Source organism: Osmerus mordax, chromosome 26, assembly GCF_038355195.1.
Source record: "Osmerus mordax isolate fOsmMor3 chromosome 26, fOsmMor3.pri, whole genome shotgun sequence".
In the NCBI taxonomy this organism is placed as follows: domain Eukaryota; kingdom Metazoa; phylum Chordata; class Actinopteri; order Osmeriformes; family Osmeridae; genus Osmerus; species Osmerus mordax.
In genome coordinates, this window is record NC_090075.1 from 1,111,930 (window position 1) to 1,135,938 (window position 24,009).

The 24,009-nt window shown below is 51.7% G+C and overlaps 2 protein-coding genes across 2 annotated transcripts in view; both read right to left on the reverse strand.

Moving 5' to 3' along the window:
* Positions 1–25: 25 nt before the first annotated feature.
* hnrnpm (heterogeneous nuclear ribonucleoprotein M) lies at positions 26–7,644 on the reverse strand. The gene is made up of 16 exons (XM_067229760.1): positions 7,405–7,644; positions 6,596–6,774; positions 4,934–4,986; positions 4,222–4,229; positions 4,042–4,135; positions 3,625–3,936; positions 2,889–3,042; positions 2,708–2,757; positions 2,549–2,609; positions 2,323–2,457; positions 2,074–2,115; positions 1,867–1,959; positions 1,671–1,772; positions 918–1,558; positions 670–721; positions 26–466 (listed from the first exon to the last, which is right to left on the reverse strand). The coding sequence occupies exons 1-16, from the start codon at positions 7,473–7,475 to the stop codon at positions 303–305; spliced, it is 2,211 nt and encodes a 736-aa protein (XP_067085861.1). The 5' UTR covers positions 7,476–7,644; the 3' UTR covers positions 26–302.
* Positions 7,645–9,746: 2,102 nt separating this feature from the next.
* Positions 9,747–24,009, reverse strand: part of nhsa (Nance-Horan syndrome a (congenital cataracts and dental anomalies)) — a 24,795-nt gene continuing 10,532 nt past the window's right edge. Inside the window, 9 exon segments of the mRNA XM_067229421.1 lie at positions 9,747–12,267; positions 12,384–12,492; positions 12,602–15,514; positions 15,829–15,960; positions 17,391–17,580; positions 19,556–19,627; positions 20,194–20,306; positions 22,904–23,009; positions 23,011–23,057. Of these exon segments, the coding sequence (XP_067085522.1) occupies positions 11,631–12,267; positions 12,384–12,492; positions 12,602–15,514; positions 15,829–15,960; positions 17,391–17,580; positions 19,556–19,627; positions 20,194–20,306; positions 22,904–23,009; positions 23,011–23,057 (4,319 nt within the window). The 3' untranslated portion in view covers positions 9,747–11,630.

A 24,009-nucleotide genomic window follows, 5' to 3' on the forward strand; every position in this document is an offset into this window, starting at 1 on the left:
AAAAGACCACCAGAAAACACACATCTCAAATGTTGATATTTATTTATCAAAACACCTTATACAACAAAGGCAACAGACTTGGGAATAACAAGTAAAAGAAAAGGAAATTAAAATTTTGGTCACTAAAAAATACAGGGTTGAGGGGGGGGGGGGGGGAGCGGGTGGGTGTCAAGCCATAACTAAAGTACACATTTGCACCACAAATGTCTAACAAAGTAATATCTGGAAAGATTGACTGTATGCATCTTGAACTAATCGACAGGGTCGCATCGGACCAATCCGGTGGTCGGGAGACGGTAAGATCACGCGTTTCTGTCGATCCTGACGTCGATCTCCCTGCCGTTCAGTCGGTAGCCGTTCATGGTGCGGCAGGCACGCTCCGCCGTCTCCGGGTTGTCAAAGCGGACCACGCCACAGCCCTTGGACTTCCCGTTCTCCATCTTGATGTCGGCGTACTGAACGATCCCTACAGACAAACACAAACCGCCGTTATTAGAAAGGTTGAGGGCTGTACGGATGCGTACGACTCATCAATCACAAGACCAAGGATAGAAGAATACCCATGTGGCCATTTTGGGACGGTGAGGTGAAACTCACTGGCACATAGGCAGTGCACTGAGCCAGCGGTCAGTACCCCTGCTGCAGAGGCAGGACAGGGCTGTAACTCACCACAGGCGTTGAAGGTGTCCTTCAGCATCTTCCAGGTGAAGTCAAAGGGCAGCTGCAACAGAGATTCATGAGTAACTGTTTCTCCCACAGCCTTAAAGGTGAATTTATTCATCTAAAACAACAGATTCAACATTTAAATGATGTCCAGACTGAGACGGCGACAATGACAATCTACAGACTGAACTCAACATGAATACATTTCAAAACGGACCTCGATCTCTCTTCCTTCATCGATAACAAACACTCACGTTTCTGACGAAGATCTGGCAGCCCTTCCTGGGGTTGGCCCCCCCCGGCCCGCCGGGCCCCCCGGCCCCAGCCCCCCCGAAGGAGTTCCCTCCGAACCCCCCTCTCTCCAGGTCAGCCGGGCGGTCGAACTGCCCCCCGCCCACTCCGGCCGCCCCCATCCGGTCCATGGACGAGCCCATGCGCTCGATCCCTGCGGAGGGGAAACGGTCAACGCCTGAAGACCCCATGCGGTCAAAGCTGGACCCCATGCGGTCCATCCCGGTATTCATGCGGTCCATGCCCATGGGGGAGGTGTAGTCCAGGCCGCCTCCTCCACCACCACCTCCTCCTCCTCCTCCTCCACCCCCGCTCATGCGGTCCAAACTGGACGGGCCGAGGCGGTCGAACCCGGCCGGGCCCAGGCGGTCCACACTGGAGGTCATCCGGTCTAAACCGGAGCCCAGGCGGTCCATCCCAGGACCCAGGCGCTCCATCCCTGAGCCCATCCGGTCGAAGCCAGACCCCAGCCTGTCCAAGTCAGACACGCGATCCATCCTCTCCATCCCTCCGCCCAGACGGTCCATTCCTCCGCCAAGGCGGTCCATTCCTCCACCCAGGCGGTCCATACCTCCGCCCAGACGGTCCATACCCAGGGAGTTACCTGCAAGAGGAAGGACAGACGTTCAGGAGACGCAGGGTGTGAGGTCGATGTGAACTCGTGAAAGCACCGAGCTCGTTCCACCAGACAGAAACTGACTACGGGAGACACTAACCCATTCCTCGATCGAAGGAGTCGCCGAAACTATTGCGAGACATGATGTCGTTTCGACCAAACTCCCGGTCGAAAGCACCGCCAATCCCACCGCGGTCCATATCTGACAGGCGCAAGACATAGAAAAACAGTTAAAACGACCGTTCCGGAGGCAGAGGAGAAGCAGCGTGTCACTTCCTGTGGACTTCCTGTCTTACCGCTCATCCTGCCCATCCCGGACGGGCCGAAGCGGTCCATGTTGTTGTTGTTGTTGATCCCTCCTCCTCCTCCTCCTCCGAAGTTATCCATCCCTGACAGCACCCACACAAACTGATCAATGAAAGGCCTTCAAAACCACATGCAAACCTTTTCTTTTTCTTGTTAATCTTTCTTTCCCCTCGCGTCCCCGGCGCTAGAGTACCTACCTCCCATCCTGCCCATGCCTCCGAAACCCATGCCGTCCATTCCTGTAAACAAAGAAAATGGTCAGCATCAGCAATTATATTTACTCTTTACACACACACAAAGCCTACAAGCCTGAAGACTTATATGAAGAATTAATGAATCTTCGAGGTGGGATATCTGTTCATTTATGCTGTACTGCATATGGATCATGGATCAGGAGTGTGCGTTTCTAACGGAGTGTCGCGGTCAGAGTCTAGGAGCAAGCTTACCTGGCCTGTCCATTCCTCCAGGACCCATGTTTCCCATCCCGCCCCCTCCGCCCCCACCTCCCCCTCGGTTCAGCTGGGTGGCGTCGATGGGCTGCCCTCCAGGGCCCAGCCCCAGGCCAATCCCACTCAGGCCACCTGGGGACACAAACACGATCCTTCACATCCTGAACTAACTGGCTCACAGGAACAGGAAGTTGGGATTTGGAAGGGGAGGGGGTGCACTTACGAGGAAGAGCCGGGGGTCTCTCCGGGGGTGCGAAGTCTCCTTTAGGCAGAGACTTCTCATCCTGAAACACAGACACGTCCGCTCAGACACTACTCAGACGCCATCTTGGATGACATCATCTAGGTGTGTTTGGGCTGGAGCCTCGAGTGCGCTACTTACCAGTTTAACGTGCATGACCCTGTTGAACAGCAGCTGGCCGTTGAACATGGCTGAAGCTTCCGTCAAGGACAAACATGGAACCCTTATCAGACATTACCTTCGAATAACCAAACTTTACAAACACATCATACCTACACACCACGCCCTCCACACACACACAAACGCACACACTTGAGGATACAGACTGCCTGGACAGCTTCGATGGGCATGTCGAAGGTGACGGTGCCCATGCCCCTGCTCTTGCCATCCTTGTCCTCCAGGATGTCGGCCCTCACCACCATGCCCGCCATGCCAAACACCTCCTTCAGCTTCTTCCAGCCCACCTTGTAGTCCAGCTGCGAGAACACAAGATGGAGGACAGCGCCCAGTTAGGACCTGAGTCATGGCAGCTCTGGAAGTCATTTAAGTGAGGTTTCTGCTAGCTGAATACAAGTTAGAGTGAGAAACGTTAAGGTGTTCCTTTGTGTGTTGGAGTGCGTGTGTGTGTGTGTGTACGAGAGAGAATGTGCGTGTGTAAGTGTGTGTACGAGAGAGAATGTGTGTGTGCAAGTGTGTGTGTGTACGAGAGAGAAGGTGTGTGTGCAAGAGTGTGTGTGTACGAGAGAGAATGTGTGTGTGCAAGTGTGTGTGTGTGTACGAGAGAATGTGCGTGTGCAAGAGTGTGTGTGTGTACGAGAGAGAATGTGTGTGTGCAAGAGTGTGTGTGTGTACGAGAGAGAATGTGTGTGTGCAAGTGTGTGTGTGTGTACGAGAGAATGTGCGTGTGCAAGAGTGTGTGTGTGTACGAGAGAGAATGTGTGTGTGCAAGAGTGTGTGTGTGTGTACGAGAGAGAATGTGCGTGTGCAAGAGTGTGTGTGTGTGTGTGTACGAGAGAATGTGTGTCCACACAAGCGTGTGTGGGCCTGAACTCCCGTACGTTAGCCACGAAGATGGTGCTGCCGATCTTGCCGGCCTGCAGGCCGTGGATGATGTCATTGGGGATGCTGGGGTTGTTCATGAGACTGGGAGGGATGTTGACCACGGGGGGGGCTCCCGGCCCGGGCCCCATGCGCTCCATGCCCATGCGCTCCATGCCCATACGCTCCATGCCCATACGCTCCATGTTCATGCCCATGTTCATGTTGCCCATGTTGCCCATGTTCATGCCACCGTGACCTCCGGGGGGGCCGCCTCCGTTGCCTCCCCCGGCTCTGCGGGCGTCCCTCTGGGCGATCACGCCATCTGGGTCCTGGGGAGGGAGGGAGAGGGGTTTAGCTACTTAAGGGGTGGGAGGGTGTAGCTCAGTGGTTAGAGCACCTGAATGAAGGTTCAAATACACCCCAGGTGAACTCACCTCTTTGACCTTGAGAGGGCGTCCGTTCAGGTTGTGCTTGTTCACCTTCTCCACTGCTTTCTTCATCAGGTCCTCGGTCCTGAACTCAACCACCCTGAAGATAGAAAGTTCCGTCAACACCCGCTACCCAGACACCAGCTAGCCCAGAAACAGCTCACACGGCTAGGGGAGAATACTCACGCGCATCCCTTGGTTGATGGAAGACAGCAACGACCGCAACGACACCAACGAAAGTAGAAGACAAGATCATTCAAGTTAGAAATCAGCCGTGGTAAATTGATCAAAAATGTGTCCCCCCCACAGGCAAAACTTTATATGAAGACAGGCATTATAATAGATATTTAATCTACACAAAAGCAATACAGTCTAGGCCTTAAATTCTTACCTCTTAGAAACGCTAGCCCACCAGACAACATTACAAAAAGCACAGGTCAATCTTAAGCACTCAAGTTTCCAATTCAAAGCCAGGAGGACCCTAACAAAATGGTGTTTCCATGGAAAGCTACTGGAAATATCTGACCCACAAACCAGAGTCTAGGCTTCAGGATTCGTGTGACGGCGATACAAACAGCCCTGTTCCGCCGCCCCTAGGGGGCGCCCGTGTAATGAACCAACACGACCAGCAGAGGGACGTAGCTAGCTACTGCTCACAGGCGAACGGCACAGGAGAACACAGTCCCCAATCCGGACGCCGGAGGAGCTAAGTTCAGTGCCACAAACATTCACCGAACACCTCCCTCCGCACGCCTCCCTCACACCCCTCAGGATCTCCCTCCAGAGCCCTCTCCTCAGGTTTTTATACAACATCCCCCACAACAGTTGAAAGATTAAGTAAATGACTCAAGCTGACAAACACAGGTTCGTCTATGGTTGTTTTTTTTGGTCCACTTACCCTTGACTTGCCTTCTGCGTCCATTAAGTGTTCCACGTACGTAACCTCACCCACTACAAATCAGATTGCAGACGACACACACCAGGGGAGAGAAGCCAACAGAACAAGGGGGGTTTAGAGCAGACGAACACGATGGGGGGGCCGGGGACAGCGGGCTCGGCCCTCAACTCCAGCTCCTTCCCCTCTCTGGCATCAGATGCACCAGTCTGGTACAGGTCTACAAAAAGCGAGCTTACAACCTAGCAGAAACTTCTCAGCCCGTCCTCGATGAACTCTCCAAACACCAAAACATCCCTAACAGTCAGACGCCGCTGCCAGGCCCTCTGGGCGGTGAGAGACGGCACTCTGGAACTATTTCTTGTCGGCTAAATGAGCTGATTGAATGACAGTCTGTTTCTGTAACCCAAGGAACCCCCTTCCATGAATTCATCGGTTTTATTTAGCAAGATGGTCTTTTAGCAACCAAGACTTTGCCACTATGTCTTCCCCCATCAACTCCGATATGCTCAACTGGACTCACTGGTGATATCAAAATAATAATATACTGGAACCGAGGCAGCTCAACAATTTATGCTTTGGTACGCCCGTAGATAAAAGCTCATTCCAGCAAATGAGTCGACTCCCAAGAATCTGCTTCCAGATGCTTGTCTGGAGCCTCGAACCAGGCTGAAGAAGCGGCTCTCTTTTGTAGACCTGTACCCCCAACAAAGACCCCAACACACTTCCGTGATTGGCACAACACGAAGATCTGCCGAGACAATATTTGCTGTGTCAAACCTAAAAAGAGAGAATGCAATTTAAACGCCACATTCAAAATCAACTCCAAAAAAACACCACAAAGTACTGATTCTGAAAGGCGTTAGCAGGGCCTAACAGATCACCTTTAAGCTTTGTGATTAAAGCAGGTGCTATCTACTGAGTTAAATTACAAGGATATCAACATCTTTGTCACAGCTGTGCAGTTTAGTTGCTTTAGCTGTAAATGACAAACCATTCTTTTGGCTTAATGATTCCCCTGGTGAATAAAAAAAGTCTACCATACATCCAGCTGCAAATGAAGATGGAATTACATCAGTCCACACACATCAGCATTCTTCATCTCCAAGCTCATAATCAGGAATCAAAGCAAGACCCACAAAGATTAACAATGCTTAACAAACTACACCTGAGACCAAATTCATTTCACGTCTCATGGCAATGTAATGGAAGTATGACCGTTTTTTTTTATGAAACTCTGAATAAATATCCCTATCAGGGCCCAACACAAGTGTTTTAGATGGAACAGTTCAGATAAACCTAACATAACCTGTGGCTTAACCTTCATTCGTGGATTCTCACGGTTGAAATCGTGGGGAGCCTTAAATCCACATGCTTCGATAAAACAAAAGTACAGTTATAATGCTATTCATAGCACTATAAAAATTCCTAGCCAAGGACACAAACCCAGAGAAAGATTTTCTGAAAACTAAACCATGACTTCCAGTTTTCAAAACACAGAACAAAGAACTACAAATTACGATTTGTTGAAGTCGTGTTCTCCTGTTCAAATCTGCCAAAGCCCGTCAAGTCTACACTGGAGTCAAAAGATACGACCAATAATATAAGTGGCCTTTGCCCAACTCCATAAACTGAGCTGCTTGTCCGAGCCTCGGGCCACCATACCTTTCTCTTTCATCAGATCCTTGAGCGCCTGCCATTTGACGTCGTACGGGATGTTGCTAACAAACACACGGTATCTCTTGGACGGGTTTCCGTAGGGTTCGAAGCGGCCGCTGCCTCCTCGTTTCTGCGGTCTCTCCTTGCGCGGGGCCGGTTCATGTTTGGCCTTGCCGTTCACTTCCCTTTGAGAGAAAAAAAAAAAAAAAAGTTTTAACATTTAAAAATATTACAACACTCATCCTTAAGCTTTGGGCCTACGGGCTATGGAGAAATAGAACTTAAAACTTAATTCATTCTGGAAGTCTCGTTAAGTGGTCCACTTAAGTGAAACGCTGTCCGCACATTAGCTAGCTACTAACAAAGGACGACGCCAGCAATGCATTAGCGGAGCTCTGTACAGAGTCAACTAATTTAACCGGTCAATGAAACATTTCTCTTTCAGCGTATAAAAACTAAATTATACTTGTAATAGCACCATCCAATATCTGGTTGTTGTATGAAAGTGCGACCCAGTGACTTTTAGACACCGCTTAGCTTTATCCGCAAACTAGCAAGCAGCTAGCCTAGCGAGCTATTGTGCAATATAGACTACCAGATACCAACGAGAACATGAAACATGGCAATCAATTTAGCTACCCATGCCAACGTTAAATTGCATGCCGATTAGCATTGCTAGCAAGATATCTGGCACTTTCTTTTTGTCGTTACGCTAGAGCAACTTTCAAAATTTTTAAAGTAGAAAGGCCTAGTGTTAATCCCTATAGCGAGCTAGCACTAGCTAGTTAGTTGATAAGTGAATGGCGGTGCGCTACCCCTGCTGTTGCTGCTGCGGCGGTGGGCCTGGTTTCTCGGGAACAGCCTGCGCCTGTTGTTCAGTCGACATCTTGCGCAGTTTTTCTTGTTTCGGTGGATTTGGAATACAAAAAAATCACTCTGTTCACTATCGAAGAGCTATCAAACTAGCAAAATCCGTGTTTGTTATCCGTGTTTTGCGTGATTTTCTTGCTTAAAGATACAACTGTGCAGACCAAGCCTCCGTGCGTTGGGCTCAAGCTAGTGAAATGGCGGAGGAGGATGTGGCGTGTTAGTTCAGCTCCGGCGTTACCAAGGAGAGAGCATGCCGGGACATTTCCAGGTGGTTCAAAAAAAGCCTATTTTCAAATTTATTTTCCCAGAAAATGCAGCGGACAAAATGATAACACACACACACAATATATTTTTCAAAGCAGTCACATTTATTGCTTCTTCTATGCACATTTACTAATCAGCCAGTTTAGATAGTATTTATGATGGGATTTTCACAATGTTTACTAAAAAATAAATACAAGACGAGTGTCGCACAGCTCAAAAATATACAAAGGCTTGGAATTAATGTAAACTTTTAAAACATTTTACAAAAGAAAAAAAAACTATCCACCTTTGCAACCATTTTAAAAGGTGTTGTATTTACAAGTTTGTACAAAAAAATAAGACAAAACTGATGCAAATCTGTTGTGATTCAAAGCATTCAGCCTGAAAGAGATGCAGCTAGTACCAATCTATTACTCTGTAACTCTCTTTAACTATTTGTATATGGTTCAAAAGCATCAATTCAATCAAGTAACCAAAATAACAGTTCTACGTTACTAACGTGTACACATTTATACCCTTTGGTGAAAGCATCAACTGTGCACTACTCATCTTAATGCATGCTCTGGTCAAGGGCCAGGAAGAGGTTCTCACAGGGAAGTCAAACAGTCATGAGGAAAGTTCTCCATACATAACCTCAGGTACAGTAAAAGACAAAAAACCTTCACAATCCCCTCATTATCAGTGCAAGTCTAGATTATATGTAAAATTATCGGAATGATAGTTCACAGACAAACTCCTTTGTGTACCCTGTAGAAGATAGTTAAACAGCACTAGATTTGTTAAGAGTTTCGTCCCGATATCAAGGAGACAACGTCCTTTTCGATGGACTGGTGCTTATCTTACTATGTTTTGACATAGTAAGCAGTCAGCAATTGACTTTAAAGTCATAAGGCCAAGATAAAGTTAACAGTTGCACCTTTAGTGTCATTAAACAGATTACCGCAGAGAAATATGGCTACATAGCAACACTAAAAGTGTTTATTTTAGCATAGTTTCAGGTAGCATAATGAAGTGTTACTAAAGAAGTACCGTTTGATAAAACAACAGACATATTTTGATAAAACCACAAGTAAAGGATGTCTGTGGATCTGCTGCATGGCTGCTGGGCTCCTGGGCTCCTGATGTTGTTTAACATTCACCACTGTAGCTTATAAGTTTGAGTTAGTTGTTGCTTTCTTTGAGTGGAAAAATATGTTGCTGATTTCTATTTTTAAAAACGTATCTGGGTTCACAAATCTCCAGAACCAGTGTTTTTTTTTTAAATAAAGCTTTAACATCAGTCTCACTAGATTATATTTATAAACAAAATAAGTCTCTGAATAAAATATGTTATCATTTAAAAATATCATAAATTCATGTCATATTTTGAGTGTTTCTTCTCTAGGTGTTTGGAAAATGTTGGAAACCACACACATGCTCATAATAACAGTTATATTTCTCGATAATTTCATGTTCACAGATTATTCTGTGTTTAGTCATCAAAATAAATAATACATCTAAATTTAGACCACTGATGCATGGAAAGGACCACCACAGAGGCAGGTATTTGAGGAAAACAAGGGGCGCACTTGGTACGTAAAACAGCAAGTACTGGAACTCAACTCTTATTTTTTCTTTACAGATACACAACCTCTTGAATTATTGACCTTGCTTTTAAAACAGTGTCAAGTCACACCTACACTGCCAGCTGACTAAACTGTACATCAGGCTACGGAACATCCCGTCCGCAGTGTCTCACCAGCAAGCTTTTCATGCTCAACTTTGACACTTTCCTGTAAAAACCACAACCACAGTCACAAAATCCTTAAATTCTCTCACTAAGACATACACATTTCAAACTTTTAAATCGTAAAAAAGTCCATCCCTTTGCCTACCACACAGGTTAACCTCTCGTTCCACTAGAACACTTCCCCCTATACCTGCTCAACACTCCAGAACACGTCAACAAACCACAAGTGACCCCCTACCCCACACCTGAACCCCACACCTGAACCCACACATCGTCCCCAACCTCTCCTCTAACATCCGTCCACACTTCCTGACCACAACCCAGACGCCCATTTTGTTTCCTCGCTTCCTCTTACCATCCCTAGCTTCCCACACCGGATTGTCATGTTAGTTATTTACTGTGATATTTCCAGTCCTTATATAAAAAAGGCTCTATTTCATGCCTGTATCATATCTTACATAGACGCGATTCGACTCAGATCGTAACATGAATTCCAAATTCCACAATAATTCTTAATTCCATAATGTTTTTCTACGTTTTTTTTTAATTGCATGCTGTTTAGGAAGGATGCACAGGAGCGGGATATGAACGTGTCATACTTTTCTGCTCTCCAGGAAAGGATACGAACATCAGCAACCTTCACATGTTCCTCCTGCTCTCCCTGTGGGAGAAAACCCCAGTTTGATAGATATCAATATTTGGTAACCGTGTCCAATTCATTCACCTATAAGCACACACACTTTGAGTGGTTTGTTTGATCTAATCGCTTAGGTATTCACAGAATACATTGTGATAGTAACAGTATTTAAAAACAGGGATGTAATAATATTGGCCCCTGGAGTATTTATTATCAGTTGTTATTCCTTTTAATATTATTATTATTATTTTTACCATGCTAGTCTTTATCATCTTATCTATGGAAAAAGTTGTTCATAAGAGAACATCTGGTTGATAAAGGCAGATTTCTTCGAGTTTTTATGGCATGTCTCTCTCTCTCTAGCTGTAGAGGTAAAAGCAGAGGCTTACAAGAGCCACAGACTGATTATAGTTACATATTCAAACAACCACTAAAACTAGGGGTAAACTATATTTATGTGTAAATATATTTCTTTTTTTACAGGTATCTGTACAGGTGGCATTTCCCATAGAATTTCATAAAAGTGATAGTAGTAAAAGGGGTATTTCTTGAGGAGTTAGGAATCAAGTGCAAAGGATGTTGTGGTTAATTGTAAGGAATTGTTAGCTTTCGTACTGAGGACCCATCTGATTGTGTTGAGGGTTCCTGGAGAAGAGAATGAGGCCAGTCAAAGATCTCAGAGAGACTTTCAGATCAAATAGAGATATCTACAGATCAATTAGATATCTCTACAGATCAATTACATACCTACCGATCAATCAGACATATTAGAGAGACTTTACAGATCAATCAGACGTCTCATAGATACCTATGGATCAACTGGAGATGCCTGCATGAGAAAAGGCTACAGTAAGATTGTCCTAAGCGTGTTTGCTTGTAGATGTGTAAACATACAGTCATGTGTGATATTCTAATGTTCTCCTCGTGGATGTGAAGACAGGTGTTCCTCCCTTAACCCTAACTGCCCTCACTAAGTGTCCCCAGCACACAGCAGTACAGTGTTTATGTATGTGATACATGTCAGATCTCCTGCCTGTGAATGGAACTCGGATGAAGCTTCTACCTCCTTTTCTGTGTTGTAACAGTCTGTCCTGTGGAGCAGAAGGGGATGATTCCCTGTTTGTTTGAGTTCTCCCATGTTAGTGAATACAGCTTTCATGTGTTCGTCAGCAAAGTAAGCCACGTGTGACTTTGTGGCTTAAAATAAGGACAACAATATGTTTTTCTTAATGTATTGATATGGAGGTTTTTGTCACTGGTAAAATACGTCAAGTAAATTTTTTTCCTTTTTGCATTGTCTTTAGTGTCATTATTCGCATCTTTTGTCAGGCTTAAAAAAAAAACTCAAAAATGTTTTTTTAACTTTAAAAAGCCATTTTCCCCTCTCGCCTAACAACACAACGCCTTCCGGAAAAAACGGTTCACCACAGTTCAAAAGGTCACTGTTGAAAAAAGACCATTCCGGAACTCTCCGATAACCCCTAATCTACGAAACCCTGCCCCTTGCTGATTGGAAGTGGAAAGGGAAGTGCTGCGTCACGCTAGGCGGAGCCCTGAGAGGACCTGTCGTCATGGGGACTCCCGTCCGAGTTCTCCGTCTCCCCCTCCGAGATCGCCTGCATGGGGGCCGTGAAGTGCCGGCTGCGATTCCCAAAACGGCTGCTGTTTGCTGGGGGAGGGATCCGGGATCGCCCCTGCCTGGAGCCCACGGAGGGCGGCAGAGCTTTGGGGGAGAAGCCCTCAGCGCCGGTTCTGGGGGGGCTGTGGAGGGGATCAGGCCCCCGGGGGGAGAGCGGGGAGAGGGGAGAGGCGGGCTCCTCGGCCAGGCACTGGCCCCCCTCCAGGGGGAAGTCTCCCGGGGGTTTGGGGGCGATGGGGCTCTTGAGGATCTCCGTGGCGGACATGCGGTAGCTGGAGTCCGAGCGGCTGCCCTTCTTCAACAGCAGCAGTTTGAACTCCTCGTTGGAGGTGCTCGACTTCCGGGCGCTCCGATAAATCGGCCCCGGGGGCTTCTGGGGGCCAGTAGGGGTGGCCGGGGAGGCGGGGGGAAGGGGGGGCGGCGGGGTGCTGGGGGACAAGGCGGGGTGGCTGGGTGGGGGGCCACATGAGGCCGCACCCAGACGACCTCGAGTGCCCAGCTCTCCAGAGTCCTTCCTCCCCAACACTTTCCTTTTGGATCTACAAACCAGGAAGTTACACACGGTCACTAACCCGTCATATTGACTGGCATTTATCTGTACAAGCATAAGTACAAACAGTATATTACTGATGTAAAACAATAAAAAGTAACCCACCTGTGTATCATGGCGAACAGATCCTCGGTGGTGCGTGTCTTGTTGGGGGATAGGAACACGCTGCCCTCCTCGTCCTGGGGGGAACCTGTCCTGTCGCTGGGGGGAGACTCTGCGGGGGGGGGGGGGGGACATAGGGGAGCTTTACTTGGTGGTCATGACAACAAGGGAGAGGTGTAGCTCGTGGTGAGTGTATGTGTGTGTTGAGCATCCCCTGTTACCTTTGCGGAAGTCCTCCTCGGTGTCAGGGGTGGGGCTGCCCTCCCTGATCTCCTGTAAGGCACTTCTGGTCACCTGATCACCCGATGGGCCACTCCCCTCGTCCCTGCTTCCGCCATCGCTGATTGGATAAGCTTGCGACGCTTCAGACAGACTGCTCAGATCAGGCACTTGGTGGAGGACGCTGGGTCTGTGGGCTGGGCTGGGCTGAAGGGCCGAGGAGGCCGCTGGCTTGGCCGGGGGTTCTTCAGCCGGGTCAGAACCAGGAGGCTGGTTCAGATCCGACTCACAGCTGCTGCTGACGGACAGAAGCTCCTTGGAGGTGGCTCTGGTCTTCCTCTCCTCTCCCTCCCCTCCACTGGTGCATTCTGGGACATCGGCCCTGGTGAGGTCAGAGTCTGGGAGGGACGGCGACACGCCCCAGATGGGGAATGAGGACTGTTTGTCCTGGCTGGGGGTGACCTCCCCATGGCAGGCTGCATCCCCAGAGAGGGGGCCTTCAGGGGCTCCGGCCGGGGGGGGATAGTGGTCCTGAGAAGGGGGGAGGTGGGTGCTGTAGGCTGGGGGCTTGCTGCTGGATGGGGGTGCAATGATGTTTACAGTGGGACACTTGGGCTTGGCAGCAACATCTGGGCTGACCTCTCCCTGTTTCCCACCGACAGCCCTGAGTTGGACCGAGCGAAGCACCATGGGGGTGATGGCCATGGCGATGGAATCCGGCCCCTTGGCGGCTCCCTTGGCCTGGCCTTCAGCCTTAGGCGTGACCCAGGCTGCGGTTGCGGCCTTCTGCTTGCTTTGTTGCAGTGCATGTACCTGGTTCCTGTGGGCTGAGGGCTTGCAGACAACGTTGTGAAGGGAACTTAGGTCCAGGTGGGTGGGAGGGATGACTGGCAGCTCCAGCTGCGTCTTGGAGGAGAAGGTGAGGGTGGGCTGAAGGGAAGACAGGGAGGATTTCCTCTCCGGGACTTTGGGTTTCCGTTTACCACAAGAGGGCGACAGAGGGCCGGGGAAGAAAGCGGAGGGGAAGGAGGAAGTGGGGGTCTCCGACTGGCTGGAGTATCCACTGGAAGGAGAGGCCAGGCCGGCAATTTTGTCAGGGGAGGCCAGCTTGAAGTCTCCGTCGGCAGAGGGCAGGGAGGGCGTGGTGGGCAGGGAGGGCGTGGTGGGCCTGGAGCCGGGCTGGGAAGCCAGTGACTCAGAGCTCTCCTGGGACTTGACGCACTCGATGACGGTGGTGCCCGTCGCCGTGCTGGAGTTGGACAACGACCTGTAGGGGTCGCTGTTGGACCTCAGGTCGTTGAGGAGCCAGAGATCGGCGTAGTCGGACTGCACGGCGCCCTGGTCCTTGAAGGAATGCGTGTCCGTGGAGCCAAACAAGCCTGAGTCTTGTATCTCATGGCGGCCCGCCACCCCCCAGGCCTCCAGGGGCTCCAAGCCCAGCGGAGGGCCCTCTCTCTGGTTTGAGGGGCTGGCCATGCCCGGCTGGAACTTCCTCTCCATGGAAGACCACGGAAGCTGCTGAATGCTGGTTATCTTTGGTCGGTCTTCTTCCGAGGGCTTTACCTCGCTGGAGATCTTCCGCAGAGAGGAGCTGCGTCGAGGAGGAGAGGGTTTCGCTTTCGTCTTCCTCAGAGAGAGGCAGCGTCTCCCCAGGGTCAGGTGACCGCTGAGGTCCGTCTGGCTGTCGGACCGCCCGGCAGCTGTATAGTTGTCGGTGAAGCTCTTGCTCCCCTTGAGCCCGCAGTCGAAGTGCATGGAGGTGAAGTACCCCTCAGTGTCCACGGAGTAGTGGGAGGCGCTGTCCTTCTCGGACGGAGGCTTGTCTGAGAAGCTCTCGTAGGTGGCCATGCTGGTGAAGCTGGGGCATCCCAGGCTTCCCTCCGCCTCCTGGCCCTGATCCGGGCTGAAGTCCTGGGGGCAGTGGGGGTTGGGGTGAGGGGGGTAGCCCCACTCGCCCTCGCTGGCGGTGCCGACGCCGGCGTCCTCCAGGAGGTCCATGGCGGTGGACGAGAAGGAGCCGGTTCTCTGGGTCCGCGGGCCGCCCAGCCGGTCGCCGTGGTAGCCGTCCATGATGAAGGCGCCGGAATCGTCGCCGGGGTGCGTGGTGGCGTTGAGCGACAGCTCCGAGTCGCAGTGGGACGACCCCGTCAGGGGGGGCGAGGCGGCCGGGGGGAGGGTCTCCGAGGTCTGGGAGGGGCACGTGGAGCTACTGCCACTCCAGTTCCCGCTGGATGACTGGTGGTCGTCCTTGTGGTCCACCATCGCCCCCCCCAGCACCCCCGTGGTGGAGGAGGAGTGGACCGGGCTGCTGAAGGTGTCCGAACTCGACGAGATCTCACAGCTTCCCATGTCCACCGTCCCAGGGAGGCGTGACCGGCCCCTGTCCAGCCAGGCAGACTCGGGGCTGCCGGGGCACGGCTGGTACTTGAGGCAGCCTAACTGGAGGCCTGACAAGGCCTGGTCATCAGTGCTCCCCTCCTCCTCCTCCTTCAGCTCCCCGGGGCCGGACAGGAAGTCCCTGGGGCCGGACAGGAAGTCCTCGGCCTCGAAGGGCGACAGCTCCTCTTCCTCGTCGTCCTCGTCGCTGTCATCGCGCCCCTCGTCCACCGGACACCCGCCCTCGCGGGGAAGGCTCCGGGAGCGCAGCCGGGCACCGACCGAGGATGAAAACATGGAGTCAGCGCCGTCTGGGAGCGATGAGATGTTCCCGGTGGAGCGTGAGAGCGGGACGGAGGCGGCCTGTCCGCGCTGGGCTCGCAGGCGGCGGCGCGACGGAGCGGAGGAGGCCGGGAGGTCGTCCGTCTGGCAGCCAGAGTCCTTGGTGCTGTGGCGGCAGCTCAGGTCCTCGTCGCAGAGCGCCGGGTCGGCGTGGACGATCACCGTGCGCTCCCTTGACCCCGGAGACTCGTCAGAGTCTGGGGAGACAGAACCTCGGACAGTTAGAACCTCGGACAGTTAGAACCTCGGACAGTTAGAACCTTAAGACAGTTAGAACCTCAAGACAGTTAGAACCTTAAGACAGTTAGAACCTCAAGACAGTTAGAACCTTAAGACAGTTAGAACCTCAAGACAGTTAGAACCTCAAGACAGTTAGAACCTTAAGACAGTTAGAACCTCAAGAGAGTTAGAACCTCAAGAGAGTTCAAAGTAGTAGTGGTAATAACAATAATAATACTGTATAAATAATAATTATAATAACAACAATAACAGTGTTAATATTGTGAGGTACCGAGGTCTTGCTGCAGTTGTCTGGGGATCCCAGCGATGGTTCTCCTCCTCCTCAGCTTCCTGCGGCGCTGGAGCAGCGACTGAGAGGGAACCAGGGAACCGCGCACACTGGCTTCTCTGTCGAAGCCCACCCCTGAGGAACACACAGAGCGTGAGGAAGAGTCCTCTGCCTCTCCTGCTGCTCTGAGGTCTCGGACACTCACCACAAACACCCCGAAAGATTTAAAGGTAACATGAGTTCAACATCTGTCTCATGTGAGTGAATGTTGTGTAATATATAATACTGTGGCAGTACTATTCGGATAGCTTAAAAAGCGTTCTTACAAATAGCAACGGCACAGTTTAAGACACAAAAAAAAAAGGATGAAAGAATCGTCATCTGTCACACAACAGTTGGAAATTAAACAAGTCAAAGGAACAGCCAGTCGTGCAGGCATGGTTCACACACATACACACACACACACACGACACACACACTCCCAGGACACAGACACACACACACACACACCCAGGGAGGAGAGAGTTAAACCCTACCAGACCACCAGATCCCTGATCCAGCTTCTCTCTGCTGTCTTGCTACACCCTTTCTCCCCTCACCACGCTGTCATGACTATCATGTGATTCCAACCTCGGCTCTCCAGAGTCACAGATATCATCCCTCTATCGTGCCAGCGTGCAGCTTCTCTCTCTATCTGAGTCGGACTCAGACCCTCTTGGCAACCAGTCTCGTCAGACCGAATAGGAGGGAGAGTGGATTCATTGGGACGGGCGTTTTAACTATTCTAATGGGTCTAATTGGCATTCACGGCACAGTGTGAGGCTCTTCGCAATCCCAGGCACAAACAACCCAAACAAGACAACCAGGAAGTCACTAGTTCGCGAACCATGACTTGCACATTCTAGTTGGATTCTCCGGGACAATGTGGGTCTGTGTTGTACGTTGAAGTGCTGATTTGCATGCACTTCAGGCTTAGTTAGCTTCCAGACTGCATCGATATAAATAATTGTGAGCTAAATATAGATAAAGACAGTCAAAGTTATTCACCATCAGAGCGATTCTGTAGATTCTCTCACCAGAGTCTGTCGAACATCAGCTCTGGGTTTCACTCAGATGAAAACACTTCACCTCTCTGTTCTCTCTGAGACGGGACGAGAGTCACTAATGCCCAGTAAAGACTGTGGCTCTGTGTGTATCCAGTGTGTGTGTGTGTGTATCCAGTGTGTGTGTGTGTGTTGGTCTCCTCACTCTCCTCACACACCACACAGTGTAAGGTAGAGAGAGGTAGAGAGGCAGAGAGAGGTAAAGAGAGGTAGAGAGGTAAAGAGGTAGAGAGGCAGAGAGGTAGAGAGAGGCAGAGAGGCAGAGAGGTAGAAAGGCAGAGAGGTACAAAGGCAGAGAGGTAGAGAGGTAGAGAGAGAGGTAGAGGCAGAGAGGTAGAGAGGTAGAGAGGCAGAGAGGTAAAGAGGCAGAGAGAGAGGTAGAGAGGTAAAGAGGTAGAGAGGCAGAGAGGTAGAGAGAGGTAGAGAGGCAGAGAGGTAAAGAGGCAGAGAGGCAGTCCTCACCAGTGACGTTGATAGGGATGAGGCAGGAGGTGATGCCCTGGCCCCTCATCCTCTCCTCGGGGGTGGGCAGGGGCAGGGCGCCGGGCCAGTTGGTCTGCTTGTCCAGGGTGGAGGGGGTGTTGGGGACGGGGCAGCGAGGCCGCTGGCCCAGAGAGACCAGCCCCTCGTCATGGTCAGAGAGGGCAGACGCCTAGAACAGAGAGGGGGGAGGTTAGGCTGGGGTAGCTAGCGGGGGGGGGGGGGGGGGGGCGCGTTAGGCTGGGGTAGCTAGCGGGGAGGGAGGGAGGTTAGGCTGGGGTAGCTAGCGGGGAGGGGGGGGGGTAACAGTAGATCTCTCCGACTCAGACCCTTTGGGTGAAGCAACAAAGTCAAGTTTCCTTTAAAAAAAAATAATAATAATAATTGCACTACATGCGTTTAGCAAATATCACATGTATGTATGAGAGTTGCAGTAGGTCAGTAGACTGAACATCAGAGGGTCTGAGGTCTGCAACTACAGACTGGATATAAACATCTTCAAGAGAACACAACATGATGGCCACAGTTAACATCCCCTGACATTGCTGTGCATCCTGGCATCAAACAGGATCTCTGGAAACTGTCTTTATAAATAAGTCAAGACCAGCTGGAATGTGGAAAAACAACAAACTCGGTGTCCCTGCATGAGCGCACCGCCTCCTCAAACCTGCTGTCCACATCAGTCCACGTCCAGAACAAACCCAGGTCCCTCTAACTGCTCTGGTTCTAAATCAGTCTCAGGCCCCCTATAACTGCTCTGGTTCTGCCTATAACTGATCTGGTTCTGCCTCTAACTGATCTGGTTTTGCCTCTAAATGATCTGGTTTTGCCTCTAACTGATCTGGTTTTGCCTCTAACTGATCTGGTTCTGCCTCTAACTGATCTGGTTTTGCCTCTAACTGATCTGGTTCTGCCTCTAACTGCTCTGGTTTTGCCTCAGTCTCAGTCCCCTCTAACTGATCTGGTTCTGCCTCTAACTGCTCTGGTTCTGCCTCTAACTGCTCTGGTTCTGCCTCAGTCTCAGTCCCTCCTCTCCCTGCTGAAGGAGTCTCGAAGTCTCCTCACCTTTTCACTTCAACAGAGACGTGACACTGGGAGGGATTCTATGGCTATGCTGGTTCCCACTCCCCTCCCTCCCCCCTCCCTCCTCCCTCACAGATAGACCCAACTTTGTGCTCTCTGTTCCCAGATGACAAAACACTCGCCACAATGGATCTCCGTTCCCTTGGTAACACCTCCCAAACAGTAAAAAGTCATCAAATAGTGGGTTCAGTTCCCAGCTGATTTGGTTTTGGGAGAGGAGGCACATCGGTTTATAGACGGAGGGAGGGTGAGAGAGAGAGTGGGAGTGAGAGAGAGGGAGAGAGAGAGGGAGTGAGAGAGGGAGTTAGAGGGAAAGAGAGAGAGAGGGAGAGAGAGAGAGAGAGAGAGAGGGGGGGGGGGGGGGGGAGGGAGTTAGAGGAAGAGGCTGGGAGTAAAAAGACCAAGGCAGCATTTTGGTGTCTGGCCCTCTTCCAAAGACCATTTTCTCTGGAAAAGACTCTGGGTGAAGTAGTGTGAAAGAATGTCATTCATGACTGAAGAGAAACAGTTGAAAAAGGCAGGAGAAGAAGGAGAGAGAGAGAGGGAGGGACAGAGAGAGAGAGAGAGAGAGAGAGGGAGTAAGGGAGGGAGAGAGAGAGAGCAAGGGAGGGAGAGAGAGAGAGAGAGAGAGAGAGAGAGAGAGAGAGAGAGAGCGGGAGAGAGAGGAAGGGAGAGAGGGAGGGAGGGGTAGTGAGAGAAAGGGGGCCAGAAAAAGAGAGATTTTGTTGAAGAAAAAGAAGTATTTGATATGAAGCAGTGATGAACTGTAGGAACCACGTTGGCGAGCCAGCCCCTCTCTCTGAAGCAGACAGGAACCAGACAGACCACAGCCCTGAAGCATGATGGGTAATCCCAGACACAGTCGGAGCCCTGCCTACCCTGTCATTACAGCAACCCTGGAGTCTCTGCAGACACACACACACCGGGAAACAGCAGCTACTGTAGTTCTGAAACTCTGGATGGGCTCAGGTGGCTAACACAGGAGAATGAAGCTCATTTCCACTAAGGTACTTTAATTAGGAGAGGAGCAAGAGGAGGAAGAGGAGGAAGAGGAGGACAAATACCTTTCTGCTCCAGGGGGAGAAGTGACAGCACTCGATGGGGGAGGAGGAGGAGGAGGAGGAGCGGGATTCAAACTACCACACAAAACATGAAAAACAGAAAAACAAAAGAATGACAGGAATGAGTGATGGAAATCAAATATGAAAACAAACAACGACATCGCCACGGAGACAGGAGGGAGGGGATGATGACACATCACCATGACGAGAGGAGGGGAGGGGGGGGGGGTGAGGGAGGATGTGAAGGTAGGAAGATGATCAGCTCTTTGACCCGGTCAGTATTCTGCCTGTAAGAACGTAAACCAGGTTGTGAAGCTAGATGCTCCTGAATCCATCAGTTGGAGATCTGTAGGAAATTTGTCCTTGTAAGAGTAGGAATCCACAGGTCATCGCAAACTGCACCTGCAAGTTATCAAAAGGACCACGAGGTGGGCTGCATTCACCACGCAGAGTAGAAAAACACACTTCCTGTTTACCTGTGTGACAAAGTCATGATCCATGGATACAAAATAAATAAACACTGACTGACAAAAGGGTTTCCTGTGAAATAAGTTTGTGACACGGCTGTTATGATGAACCACATACATGTTTTTACAGATGATTGTATACCAGCCCCGAAGGACTGAGGCTCGTGTTCTTACCGTGGTCAGCGATCGGGGCCTCTGTTCCCGTGGCGACGGGTACGAGGAAGTGGGCGTCGCCACGGAGATGGAAATGGTCACCCTGCGCTCCCTGCTGCTTGCTCGCTGGCGGTCTGACACACACACACACACACAAGCACGTCAACAATAAGCATGAACAATATATCTCTTCGACGCACACACACAGGATTTTCTACTCCTCCTGGGGTTGTTTACTACAGTCAGGGAACAGAACAGGGTCACAGATCTACTTTAGCAGGAGGGAGTAACACCTAGATCTAGCCACTAGGGGGCGCAGGGTAGAGGTGGCCTAACAGAGATGCAGACCTTTACGGAAGGAAACTCTCTTCCCAGACAGGCCTTGAACCACAAAGCAAAACAGAAAGAAACAGATGAATGAAGGAAACATGGAACACTAGAAAAGAGAGAGAGACATAGAGAGTTAGAGAGAGAGAGTTTGGGAGAGAACACTAGAAAAGAGAGAGAGACATAGAGAGTTAGAGAGAGAGAGTTTGGGAGAGAGAGAGTTAGATAGAAAGAGAGAGAATCAACAGTCGACAGTGAATCAACCTTGTATGACTGTTAAACCTTTCTGTCTTCTGTCATCTTAACATGCATTTAGAGAGAGAGGAGGAGGCAGTGAAAGGACCAGACCCAGACCAGACCCAGGACAAGACCCAGGACCAGACCCAGACCCAGACCAGACCCAGGACAAGACCCAGGACCAGACCCAGACCAGACCCAGGACCAGACCCAGACCAGACCCAGACCCAGACCCAGACCCAGGACCCAGGACCCAGACCCAGACCAGACCAGACCCAGACCCAGACCCAGACCCAGACCAGACCCAGACCCAGGACCAGACCCAGGACCAGACCAGACCAGACCCAGACCCAGACCCAGACCAGACCAGACCCAGGACCAGACCCAGGACCAGACCCAGGACCAGACCCAGACCCAGGACCAGACCCAGACCCAGACCCAGGACCAGACCCAGGACCAGACCCAGGACCAGACCCAGGACCAGACCCAGACCCAGACCCAGGACCAGACCCAGGACCAGACCCAGGACCAGACCCAGACCCAGACCCAGGACCAGGACCAGACCCAGGACCAGACCCAGGACCAGGACCAGACCCAGGACCAGACCCAGACCCAGGACCAGACCAGACCCAGACCCAGGACCAGACCCAGGACCAGACCCAGGACCAGACCCAGACCCAGGACCAGGACCAGACCCAGGACCAGGACCAGGACCAGGACCAGGACCAGTACCAGGACCAGACCCAGTACCAGACCCAGACCCAGACCAGACCCAGGACCAGACCCAGGACCAGGACCAGGACCAGGACCAGACCCAGACCCAGACCCAGGACCAGACCCAGGACCAGGACCAGGACCAGACCCAGGACCAGACCCAGGACCAGGACCAGGACCAGGACCAGGACCAGACCCAGACCCAGACCCAGGAACAGACCCAGACCAGACCCAGACCCAGGACCAGACCCAGGACCAGACCCAGACCAGACCCAGACCCAGACCAGACCCAGGACCAGACCCAGACCCAGACCCAGACCAGACCCAGACCAGACCCAGACCCAGACCAGACCCAGGACCAGACCCAGACCCAGACCCAGACCCAGACCCAGGCCCAGACCAGGACCAGGACCAGACCCAGACCAGACCCAGGACCAGACCCAGACCCAGGACCAGACCCAGACCCAGACCCAGGACCAGACCCAGACCCAGTACCAGTACCAGACCCAGGACCAGACCCAGACCCAGGACCAGACCCAGGACCAGACCCAGGACCAGGACCAGACCCAGGACCAGACCCAGACCCAGGACCAGTACCAGACCCAGACCCAGACCCAGGACCAGACCCAGACCCAGACCCAGGACCAGGACCAGACCCAGACCCAGACCCAGGACCAGACCCAGGACCAGACCAGACCCAGACCCAGGACCAGACCCAGACCCAGACCCAGGACCAGACCCAGGACCAGACCCAGACCCAGGACCAGACCCAGACCCAGACCCAGACCCAGGACCAGACCCAGGACCAGACCCAGACCAGACCCAGACCCAGACCCAGGACCAGACCCAGGACCAGACCCAGACCAGACCCAGTACCAGACCCAGACCAGACCCAGACCAGACCCAGTACCAGACCCAGGACCAGACCCAGACCAGACCCAGACCCAGGACCAGACCCAGACCCAGACCAGGACCAGACCCAGGACCAGACCCAGACCCAGACCAGACCCAGACCCAGACCCAGACCCAGACCAGACCCAGACCCAGACCCAGGACCAGACCCAGACCCAGACCCAGGACCAGACCCAGGACCAGACCCAGACCCAGGACCAGACCCAGACCCAGACCCAGGACCAGACCCAGACCCAGACCCAGGACCAGACCCAGACCAGACCCAGACCCAGGACCAGACCCAGACCCAGGACCAGACCCAGGACCAGACCCAGACCAGACCCAGTACCAGACCCAGGACCAGACCCAGACCAGACCCAGACCAGACCCAGACCAGACCCAGTACCAGACCCAGGACCAGACCCAGACCAGACCCAGACCCAGGACCAGGACCAGGACCAGACCCAGACCCAGACCAGGACCAGACCCAGGACCAGACCCAGACCCAGACCCAGACCAGACCCAGACCCAGACCCAGACCAGACCCAGGACCAGGACTCACCTAGGTGCGCAGGCTTCAGGCTGTGCTGTGCGTGCTGATGCAGCTCCTGCAGACATGCGGGGCGTGAGCAGGGCAGGAGCAGGCCCCGCTGCAGCAGCCAGGGGGCCGCTGTAGTGCTGCATCCGCTTGCTCTCCACATCCAGGTCAGACACGGCTGCAAGGCACACACCCAGAACAAGAACAACTCAATTAATACTAAAAAGTTACTTTGTCAAATATACTGAGAGACTGGAGCAGAAGCAGTGGTTAAGATCAGGTGTTTGTCAACAAAAATGTATGAAATTAACCTAAGATGTGTTTGATTACAAGAATCATTTCAGCCCCCCCAAAAAGGAGGGGGGATTTGAACCTGCAACCTCTTGATCTACAGGTAAACGCACACAAACAAACACACCCTACCCTGGTGTTGATCCCTGTGTTGCAGAGTAAGGTTAAAGGTTAAGTGAAAACACACCAAAGCCATCAGATTGACAGCTTGTTTATCTCCCACAAGACCGAGCAGGAAGTGATAGCATCGCTATCAGGAAATCAGCATGTGTGGAGCGGATTAGTAGCAACACGGCAGGAGAAACCACTATAACAACAGCTCTGCCTGTCTGCCTGCCTGCCTGCCTGCCTGTCTGCCTGTCTGACTGTCTGTCTGTCTATGTATCTATCTATCTATCTGCCTGTCTGTCTGCCTGTCTGCCTGTCTGTCTGTCTGTCTGTCTGTCTGCCTGACTGACTGCCTGTCTGTCTGCCCCGGCATAGAGGTACACCAGCAGCATGCCGCCAGGTCAGAACCCGACACCTGGTCCTCCTGAACCATGACCTCGTACCCAGGGTGACCTCACACACTCCCACACACACACAACGAGGCAACCCCTCCCTCGCTGCTCACACACACACACACACACACAATCTGCCACCGATTACATCCTATAATAGTCAACAAAGAAGCTTAGAGAGCGCTTCTTTCTGCAGACCAGAAAACAACATATCCAGTTCATATTATTGTGGCATATCTATATCTATATTATGCGTATATCTCTGTATCTCCCAAAGGCATCAGCAGCCGCACCCTAACTCATACTGTGTGATCCTACACAAACGTATATAATGAGTAC

Coding starts and splice junctions, on each gene's coding strand:
- hnrnpm (XM_067229760.1), bottom strand. CDS start 7,475: ATGTCGACTGAACAACAGGCGCAGGCTGTTCCCGAGAAACCAGGCCCA. Junction 3,937..4,041: donor GCCCTCTCAAGGTCAAAGAG/GTGAGTTCACCT, acceptor CTCCCTCCCCAG/GACCCAGATGGCGTGATCGC. Junction 3,043..3,624: donor GCACCATCTTCGTGGCTAAC/GTACGGGAGTTC, acceptor GTGTTCTCGCAG/CTGGACTACAAGGTGGGCTG.